The 10341-nt window shown below is 56.0% G+C and overlaps 1 protein-coding gene and 1 long non-coding RNA gene across 11 annotated transcripts in view; one reads left to right on the top strand and one right to left on the bottom strand.

Moving 5' to 3' along the window:
* Nucleotides 1-356: 356 nt before the first annotated feature.
* Nucleotides 357-5605, top strand: LOC147356634 (uncharacterized). 2 transcript variants are annotated; one of them, XR_015143387.1, is made up of 3 exons: nucleotides 357-528; nucleotides 3918-4708; nucleotides 5548-5605. It is a non-coding gene; the product is annotated as an uncharacterized LOC147356634 (long non-coding RNA). The 2 variants fall into 2 exon arrangements; XR_015143386.1 differs by lacking the exon at nucleotides 5548-5605 and having other exon boundaries at nucleotides 402-528; nucleotides 2720-3929.
* The window catches only part of PEX14 (peroxisomal biogenesis factor 14), a 144568-nt gene continuing 134932 nt past the window's right edge, over nucleotides 706-10341 (bottom strand). For all 9 annotated transcript variants that reach the window (XR_015143382.1, XM_086344456.1, XM_086344450.1 and 6 more), the window contains 4 exons: nucleotides 8208-8310; nucleotides 6947-7044; nucleotides 3532-3623; nucleotides 706-1885 (listed from right to left, as the gene is read on the bottom strand). Coding sequence is in view for 8 of the 9 variants with exons in the window: in XM_086344456.1 (XP_086200582.1) it covers nucleotides 1438-1885; nucleotides 3532-3623; nucleotides 6947-7044; nucleotides 8208-8310 (741 nt within the window). In the remaining variant the exon portion in view is untranslated. The remainder of the gene's footprint in view (nucleotides 1886-3531; nucleotides 3624-6946; nucleotides 7045-8207; nucleotides 8311-10341) is intronic.

Here is a 10341-nt window from a genome sequence, read left to right as displayed (position 1 = left end):
TGAGACAAAACACCCGCCTGCCAAGTGTCTCACCCTCAGCCTGTGGCTTCCTCCCTCCCCAGAGCTGGGTGGGTGGGAGGTCGGCAGTGGGTCAGGAGGCCTCGGCCCCCTCCACTCCCCAGAGGGTACATACCCGCTGCAGCTCCACCTCCATGGTCCCTGCACTCTGTCTCCAAAGCCTGTGTCTACACGAGGCCCAGGGTGGGACCAGGCCTTCTGACCCCTGCACCAACGGCCACAGCCCCGGGCACTCCCCGGAAGGAGCATCTAGTGCTGTTTTCCTGGGTTTAGCTAAAAGCTGTGTGAAGGTTAAAGGGAGACAGGGAGGGTGAGAGGGAGTGGAGACGGGGGAGGAAGAGGGAACGAGACACTCTCTCCTGGGAGCACACGCATCCATTTAAGGAAGGCGAGCTCATCACACTCCACACCAGGTCTATATACAGTAACGTGAGGTCCCTTCTCCTCCTGGGGCGGAATGTCGCCCTGCAGCAGCCACTCCGGACCCAGGACGACACCCTCCAACTGTGGGTGAGCAGTGGTGACACCTGCCTGGTGGGGGAGACTCGATGAGGGAGGCAGGCCCACCACAGGGCTACCTGGGCCTGACCCCACGTCCCCTCCCTGGGACCCACCTGGTGCGGCCTTGACCGAGATCCACCCCCAGGGCTGGGGTGCCGTGAGCAGACAGGGAGCCACAGGCAGGAATTAAATAGTGGCAGCTCGTATTTATTACAATTATATACAGTCGGATCTTATATTCTGATACCAATACCTGATCACACAAAAGAACACGTTTGGGGGCGGGGCGGGGGACAGACAGGAGGGCCCCGGGCCTGGCTCCTGGTGGGGTAGGACACCTCCCCAGAGCGGTAGCGGAGCCACCATGCGGCAAGCCAGCGGTCAGGAGCAGTGCGCTGTCACGTGTGGCGGGCGACCGGGCTGGGGCTGCGACAAGTACACATGGGCAGCATTGTCCGGGCAGGGCCTGGATGGGGGACCGGGGGACCCTCGCTCGGAGGGGAGAGCAGGGCCATCGCTTTTGGAATCACGACAGTGTGGCCCCCGTGGCCACTGGTGAGAAGCAGTAAGGGGGCCGGGGCAGAGGGAGGGGCCGGCAGACGCCGGGTCCCCAGGCTCCCCCTCTGTGAGGGTCAGGAGTCAGGTAATAAAACTACCTCTTGTCATGCACGGTGTTAGGTTGGCTAAGACACTCAGCTGACGCCCCTGGACCGGACCTCTGTCTGGGAGGGGGCTGAGGGGCTTGAGCCCAGAGAGTTCGGAGCCCTCGACCTGAATGAGATCAAGGTCAGAGGCCTGTCTGTCCGGGGCGGGGTGGGTGGCCAGGCTCCGCCCTCAGTCGCCCGGGCCCTGCCCGCCTCAAGGCCCCACCCCACCCGCTGGGCCCCGCCCCACTCCGGGCCCCGCCCCCCAGGCCACCTAGTCCCGCTCGCTCTCGTTGCTGGCACCCTCCGGCCGCCGCAGCTTCTCCACCTGCTCGTTGATCTGCCCGTCCCCACCCCGGCGGTCCTCCCTCTGCACCCCCAGGCAGTCCTCCTCGTCCACGCGGCTCACATCCTCGTCCTCCTCATATTCCTCGTCCTCCCTCTTCTCCTCCTCGCCCTGCACCTCCATCCTCACCTGGCCCTTGACGTCTACCACCCCCTCGCCCTCCTCCTGGGGGCCCAGCAGGTGGTACGTGGCTGTGGAGCCCTCGGGGCTGTGGCCTTCCTTCACGGGCGAGGACGATGTGGACTCGTTGCTGACGGGCGAGATGTCGCTGCTGCTATGGTGGTTCACCGCCGCGGGGCTGGAGGGCGAGGGCGACTTGACCGGGATCTGCCAGGAGGGGATCTTCGGGGCCGACGGGGAGGGTGGGAACTGCCTCCTGGTAGAGGAGGGAGAAGACGGCCGGGTTTGCCCTCAGCAGAGCCGCCCCTCCAGAACCCCAACGCTAGCGGATGGTGAGCAGGGCCAGGGCCAGCCCACAGGGGATAGGACGGGGCTCCGCCACACAGGCCTGGTGCCCTCCCTTCCCTTCCTCTGGAAACAGGCCTCTTGGTCCCTTGGAGGTTAGAGAAGCTGAGACAGAACCCAGAGGCACCAGGGCTGCCTGGAGAGTACCATTCCCACTCAGGGTGCCATCTGCGGTCCCTCTGCCCGGGGCCAGGCCCACCCTCCCTGGCAGCTGCAGGACAGTCAGCCCTGGGGAGCTTGCCACACCCCAGAGCCCATTCCCTCCGGTCCTCGCAGCAGTGTCCAGTGACCTCCACTCTCATTTGGTCTGAGCAAAGATAGGTGGAGCAGAGCCTGGCCTGGGCCACGGGGTCAGAGACATCAGACCTGGACTTTTCTAGAAAACTTCCAAGCTCAACACTTGACAGAAGAGCCAGCTCTCCCCTTCCACTCCCGTATCCCTGCCCTGAGCCATGGGCTGGCAGCCAACCTAGCCCAGACCTGGGAAGTCAGGTCCGCTTGGCAATGGCGAAATCAAGCTCAAGGACAGCTGGGACCAGACCACCCCGGCCTGAGCCCAGAGGACAAAGGCCTGCTGCCTCCTGGGCTGCATACCAGCTCTGGTCCCAGACAGTCCTTCCCCTCAGACCCTGCCACATGAAGCCCACCACCAGGGCCTCAGTGTTCACCACATCCCCGAGGGGCAGCCCACTAGCACCCCAAGCTCAGCCACACCTCTCCTAAGGCCATAATTTTGTCCCCACAGAGAGCCTGAATGTGGGTGACTTGGAGAACTGGGTCCTCTGGTTGTGATCACAAGACCCTACAGGCCCCCTATCCTGGACCTGGAGTGAAGTGCAGCCTTGTTCAGCCACCCACTAAGCCCTGGGACACTCTGCAGGTGGGGCGGCCAACTGTCCCGGGGGCCCAAGACACAGGACTTTCAACTTTAAAACCAGGCGGGCCTGGGCAAGCCTGGACAAGTTGGTCACCCTCCTCTTGGGGCTGCACTGGTACTGTCCCTGCAGAGGGACACAGCGAGACCACAGGAGCTGGGGGTGGGGGATGGGCACTGCGCAGCCCTCTGCCTTGAAATCAATCACTTCTGCCCTTCAAACTGAGCGGGAACAGAGAACCCTGGCCTGGCCCTCGGGGGATCCTTCTCTGGGACCCAGCTGTCACTGAGAGCTCCAGCCAGGCCTCAGGACAGAGAGAGTGGCCCTGCTCGGAAGGTGGGCATTCTCTCCTTTGCTCAAGGTCCTGCTCTGGCTCCAGCTGTCCCTAACCAGGTATGGACAGGGCTGAGAACTGTTTGTATCTCAAAACTCTTGTGGGCCTTTCAGGCGGTCACTCCTAAAGTGGGGAGGGAGGGACTTGCCAGGGAGGGTAGGTAGAATCGCCAGAGATTCCCAAACTCCATGATGCAGTTCAATCCAGGGTGGGAAACACGGGGCACCCCTGCCCCAGGAGATGCCCCACTACCACCCACGACAGCAATAGCTGGATGGGCCCCAAGAGCTCCCTCCCCCAGTCCCAGGTGGAGAGCAGAACAGAAGCCCACGCCTTTGCAGCTCCTACCGATTCAAAAGAAGCCCCTTCAAGGAGTTAATTTCCGACTTGAGTTCATTGATGTTCTGGGACTCCAGGATCCAGTTGGTGGACGTGGTGGCCTGAAAGTCACAGCAAAGGGGATTGAGGATCAGTGTGGCACCTCCCTCCCACCCCTCCAAACTCAGACGCTGAGATGGCAGGAGGACCCAACCCCCTCGGGAAGGTTTGCTGCGTCCCATTCTGGGGTCTGCTTGCCTGGATCTCTGCTGAAATGACAACTCCCTTAAAACAAACATCCTTGCAACTCTATTTGGATAGCTGACGATCTTAGGGAAACATGACATGTATTCAGGTGTAACTGGTATCCTGGTTATGAAAAAATAAAACAACAAGAGAGCCCTCATCTTTTACAGATACAAACTGAAGTGTCTGCAGTGTGAAATGATATGCTGTCTGGAATGTGCTTCAGAATAACCTCGGGCAGGACAGGCCCGAGGCAGCGGCTGCACCGTGTGGCCAGAGCATGTGGGTTCACTGAGTGGCCCGCTACTCCATGAGTGTCTAAAACGTTCCATTAAAACCAAACTAAGAAGATAAATTCCATCTCTACACCAACTACTCCTTCCACCTAAGTCCTCCCTACAGAGATCACACCTCCCACCCCGCCCACGCCCTCCACACCCACGGGAGCCGTGGGGTTGAGACAGGCAGCCACTTCCAACCACAGGCCTGGAACCTGGAGCTGCTGTGGAGCGTCAAGGGGACACCTGAGCACCTGCCTGGCCCATCCCCCGGCCCCCCACTCTTAATCAACCCTGAAGGCAGGCTTCACCTGCCTGCCCCGCCCCACGCGCTGTGACATCAGGCCCCACTGCCTGCAAAGCCAGGAACCCCGAGTCAGGCGGCTCACTGACATGCGTTCTTTGGGATGACCCCGAGACTCTGCAGAGAGAAAGACAGTGATCTGGAGGAGGGCCCACAGGGGAAATAGCCACAATGACCCTGGACAGATGCCAGCCTCCTCTGCACAACTTCTCCTTTGAATTCTGACACCACTTTCCATGTAAACTTCAGAGAACCACCACACCTTTCTTCAGCAAATTTTGTTGGGATAAATGGAGGAGAGGGAAGCCAAAACAGTGATCCCCCAAATGGGAGCTGCCTGTGGCCAGCTGCCTGTGAGGTACTTACAGGCCAATTCCAGGTATGTGGGACTCGGGCCTCCAGGTCAGAGGCCACTTCCAGGTGCAAGACTCCTGCCCCTTGACACCACTGTTCCCACCTGACACAAAACCCCCGGGCCATAAGTTCAGGAGAAAGTAGGGAACCCCAGGCTGGCAGAACAGAGGGGTTCCACACATTCCTGTCAGCCTGCGGGGGCTCTGAGGTAGAGTGGGGGCTGCTGTGGGCACCACCCAGGCAAGCAGCCTAATGGTGGTTTAGTTGCCAAGTCATGTTCAACTCTTGAGACCCCACGGACTATAGCCTGCCAGGCTCCTCTGTCCATGGGATTCTCCAGGCAAGAATACTGGAGTGGGTTGCCATTTCCTTTTCCAGGGAATCTTCCCAATCCAGGGATCGAACCCGGGGCTCCTGCATTGCAGGTGGATTCTTTACCAGCTGAGCCAACAGGGAAGCCCCAGCAAGCTGTCTGGCTGGGCACACTGGCAGGAAGAAGCCCCTGCAAGGGGGCAGCCTGGAGCGAGCACACACAGACGCCTGCCGCCCTCACACACATCCCCTTGGGGCCGTGCTCCAGACCACCAGACAGCACAGATCCAGAAGCCACTGTGCTGGCTTCTCAGAGGCCCTGAAAGCTATCACAGCCCATTAACAAGGGAGCAATTTCCACTCACCGGCCGACAAAGAACTCAAATTTCCAAACGCATCTGGTGCCAGATGCCAGGATTTAGAAATAAAATCTGACATCTGGGGCTTTTTAGCCAGTCTCTTTAAAAAAAAAACAGTTGTAGAAAACTCCCAGTCTTCAGTTTTATATAGGTTTTTTAATTACTTAACGCTCTTCTTTTTAATTTTTTACAGTGCTGCAGTAGGAGTTTGGAAGCCAGATATAAAAACTTACATTACAGCTGAGAAAACACAGGTCTGAGTCTCTGGTTTATGGGGTAACCGAAGTCACACACATATGGGTTTAGACCAGTGAGCCTGGCTTCAGTGGAGAGAATGAGAGGGGCTGGGGTGGGGGGGACATCAAGGAAACAAGCCCAAGAAACTCCCAGGGGCAGCTCTCAACCACCAACGCCATCCTGGGGCCCCCTCCCCTCTAAAAAGCAACATGTGGTCTTAATCTTAATGCTTAGCATCTGAAAACAGTTTTCCAATTTCCGGAATGGCTTCTGGCCACTGGCAGGCCGCCGCTCCCAAAGATAATGGAGGGGAGCAGGGCACGGGCTGGCAGCCCCTCCCGGGCTGCTTTATGGACTGCTGCCCATGGGGAGGGTGCGTGGTGGCTGGCAGTGGCCACTGGTAACCATGCCCATGTGCAGAGGCAGCACCTCCGTGGGTGAGGCACCCCACGAGGGGATTCCCAGGCACCCTCTTCGCAAGAGCACAGGGACCTCGAGCGGTGTGCTCAGGTGGGGCTCTCCTGGAGGAAGCCACTTCTCTCTCCTTGGGGTGAGAATTGCATGGAAGCAGCCAGAAAGCTACATGGGAGGTGGGGATGGAGGAAGGGAGGGCAGCTGACGCCATGGACCACTGTCTCCTGGACCAGGCTGAGTCAGGAAGACCGTGACACACACACACAGAGCCCAGACCAAAAGCTGCGATCCTGGGAGCTGACAGGAGCCAGGCACTGTTCCCAGCAGGTGTACACGATGAGGGAGGTAGGGTTACAGATCCATTCTACAGACAAGGGAACTGAGAATCAGAGATGGCAAGTGACTTGTCTGTGGTCACACAGCCAGCACGTGGCACAGAGCTTTAACCTGGGCAGTGTGATCCCAGGATCTGATATTGCCATGGGGGTTCCAGATATGGGAAGTTGAGGCAATGAACCCGCCTCGGTCATCCTAGGTGGGTCTGCATCTTTCAGGAGTTACTGGACCCCAAGACCAGGGTTTAGAGAACTTGGCAACAGCCACATTTTAGCCCAGGGCCTGGGCACCCTCTCCCACCCTGTTCCCTGAACTGTTCTTGGCAACGCTGGGGCCTGTGACCTAACTTGTAGGTGGAGACCATCCTGTGTCTACACCAGCTACCACCAGAACTGTAGTGTGTGCTGCCACGGTCAGGGGGGTGGGCCTCAGAGACAGAAAGGACAGCCCTCGTCACTGAATGCTGCATCGCCTGCCTGGTGACCGCCTCCTTTCTCCACAAGAGCAGTGTAACCAGAATCAGAAAAGAGCATCAGATGCGCAATGAACTGGCACAAGGATGAGCAAGAAGAGCCTGGAGGGGCCGGAGGGTCAGGGACAAGTACCTTGGCTGTAGCCAGCTCATGGGCCAGCTCCTGGACTTTCTGCTGCTGCTGAATCAGCAGCTCCTGGACTGAGGCGAGGGTCATCTGTAACTGAGTCACTGGGAGGAGAGAGCAGGCGCATCTCTGTTAATGATACATGAAGATTCCCCCTTCTGTCCACACACCTATGAGCCGCTGCCTCTAATTTATCTGCAGACATCCCCCCGCCCTCCAGCAATCCATATAATTCATCTGCACTCTGGGTAATCTACCTGCACTGTATCTAACCTCTAGTATTTCTACTTTATCTTTCTATTGTGCAGTTGTCCATGGTCAACAGTATATCCGTCCAAAACCTCTCCCCTCTAATTATATCTGCTTATGATTTGCTTGGCTCTTCCAACCTCAGGACTGCCTGCCTGCCTCATCTCCTGGGCCTCACTGTGTCCTTGTAAAACTCAAAGCAGAGTCTCCAATCCTGGGAGGCACACAGCTCAGGTCCACAGCATCCAGAAGTGGTGAAAAACTGCCAATCTCGTTTCCATATGGCTCCTTCCTGCCCTCCCCACCCAACCTCAAGGCTGCTGGAGCTCCCTGTCCACTGTCAGCCTCGGGGAGACTTGCCAGCAGGGTCTAGGCCCAGGAAGGTTTCCGGGGGCTACACAGACACACCCCTTAGGGGCAGACTCTGGTCTGGGACAGGCAGCTCTCTCTGTGCCCAAGTTTTTAGATTCTGAGCCTCCATCTAGTAAACAAGCTTATATGGGAGGAAAAACCACTCCTGGAGCGACAGGTCCCAGCTAATCTGGGCCACCAGTGGGGCACTGGGTAATGAACGTGGGCCCCGTGGAGTCGATGACAGAGGAGGTGGCCGGGGTCCCCGGAGCCACAGTAATTACAGCCTCTCTTGACCCTGTGTGGGATTCTTAGAGAGAAGGGGGAAAATTGCTGAAAACCCCCCTGAAAACCTCATGGAAGCAGAAATTAAAAATGAACTTTACAGCCCTTAGAAAGGCTGTCATTTTATTCCCCTTATTAATATTCTGAGGTTGGGAGCCTTTCCGTAAAAACATAATTAATTGAGGCCGCGCCGACAGTAAACAAGCAATTTCAAATTAAACCGAAATGACGGCGGCTTCATTTGCAAATGTGAACAGATTCTCAGAGCAGATAAATGAAGTCACCACATAAAGTGGAGACGGAGGGGAGAGGGGAGGGGGCAGAGAAGGGGCTGCTCGGAGAAGGCTTTGAGGGGTGACTTGATGGAGTCATTAATCTTTACCTGTCTGGGCCACGCTGCCACTCAGCTCCGACAGACTTGCCTCCATCCGCTCCAGCTGCTTCCGGTCCTCCCGGCCGCCCATGATGAGGGGGAGCAGGTACTTCTGCAGGGAGTGGGGGTGCGTGAGGGATGGGTACATACCTGGGGTGACTCCCCAACCAGCTCTCCAATTCTACCCGCCAACTTCCTCTCCCTCACCCCTGGGCCTTGGAAACCCTAGGCCGACGCCATAAGTGAACAAGACATCCGAAAGTTAGAAAGGCTGCGAGTAGAACCAAGTGAAAACTCCTGAGCCAGGACCAAAAGGAGGGAATGGGGACACAAAAAAATCAATCTGACCGACTGCGATGGGGCACTTTTGCGTTCTTTCAGTTTTTTAAATGGTGCTATATATAGAGTTTCTGTGGCCAAGAATACTCAGAATTCTACTTTAGAAGTTGTATGATAAAACTGTAGAAGGTTATACAGGAAAGTGGTACCACTGGTGGCTTCCAGGGAGGAGCAGGAGGGAAGTTTGCGGTACATTTTTCTGAACCTTTCACATCCTGCACCAAGGGAACAAATTATCCATTCAGAAAGAAGGGAGTAAAACTTAGAAATTATTGAAGAAACAAGATCAAAACCCACAGTAGATCTGCAGGGTGGTCACATCCAGTCTTTTCTAAAAGTCTTGTATCCTGTGAACAGGTTTCCTTCAGGTAAGAGTTAAATGGAGCTGGATTCTCCCAAAATGGAGACCCTGGGCAGAGGGGGAGGAAGGGGCAGAAGTGGGAGAAACTGACCACGAGGGGAAAAGGAAGGGGGTGCTGCGGAGCAAACCAAACAAGGGGCCCAGGACGCAGGGGGCCCAGACGAGGTGAGGATGAGAGTCCTGGAACATTCAGGAAGAAGGCAGGTGGGGTGCAGCCGCTGACCGGTGGCCAGTTCGGAGGTGTGCAGGGTGGAGGTGGACGGCAAGCTGCCCACTGGGATTGCTGGATGAAAGAATCCAGGCTCCAAACTCCGCAATCTCAGGACTCAGTGCCTGCCCATCTCAGAGGCCTGAGACCAGTCGCCAGGCTTACTGGGTGGTACCAGGGGTGCCCGGTGTGGGTCTGGCAGAGGTGGTAACTGGCAAGTATGACCAAAGGAGACTGGTTCTCATTCCATTTGAGGCGCAGACAGGAAAAGACAGCAACTGCTCCATTAAGGCTTCTGTATGGGGGAGGGATAGGGGTTCTCTCACAGGGGTTTGTGGGAGAGCTCATTTCAAGAGCAACTCCTGAGTGAAGACCACCATTTAGGACACGTAGGGAAGCACTTCCTATTTTGCAAAGTGTTTTCCGACCACTGTGTTAGTTTATTACCCACAACTTAGCTGAAACTCATCAAATGTAGCCTTATGTTCCAGGTTGGAAATTTCCTAAGTATAACGTCAAGAAATTCTATACATGTAACGGACTAAAACTCCATTTCGAAGATCAAAAATTCCAAGGAAAGGAACACATTCCCAGCCTGAATCTTCAGGTATTTATAAAATGAGAGCTTACGTTTCTTTTTTGCTTTTTAATTTTGCAGGTATTTTTAAAATTCTCTTGTCATGATCGTGACTGATCTTTTCTGTCTCTTCTTTCTTAGAGCAGAGACTAAAGATCAGAGCTTGGTGGAAACAACTGATGCTATCTCTGCTCAGCTCCAAGGGGAGCTACGCCTTCTCTTTCCACCAGATCACAGGCTGCCCGAGGGCAGCCACGTGACTAAGCGGGTCCTGCTCAGCAGAGCCAGGACAGGAATGGAGAGTTCTGTCTCAGCTGTTTCTCCTTCCTAGTGACTGTACGCACTTAGGGACTGAGTTGACAGGCTTTGAGCACACAGGGAGAGTAGATGCACCATGTCAGAGCAAGCAGTCCTGGGACCCACCACATCCTGCTTCCCGATTTCTAAGGTGGAAACTTCCAACTTCAAGAATAACTGTTACACTGAAAAGATCAACTTCACTTCAGTCAAAAATTAAGAGTCCCAGGAAGCAATGCGAAAACATATTCCATGTGCTAAAAGTTACAACCTGAGGGAATCCCCTGGGGGTCCACTGATTAGGACTTTAAGCTTCCATAGAGGGGGCACAGGTTTGATCCCTGGGATACTAAGACCTCAC

Source organism: Bos grunniens, chromosome 16, assembly GCF_055505025.1.
Source record: "Bos grunniens cultivar Pamir isolate PY7600 chromosome 16, Bosgru_T2T1.0, whole genome shotgun sequence".
Taxonomy (NCBI): Eukaryota; Metazoa; Chordata; class Mammalia; order Artiodactyla; family Bovidae; genus Bos; species Bos grunniens.
This window is presented reverse-complemented; position numbering and strand designations above follow the sequence as displayed.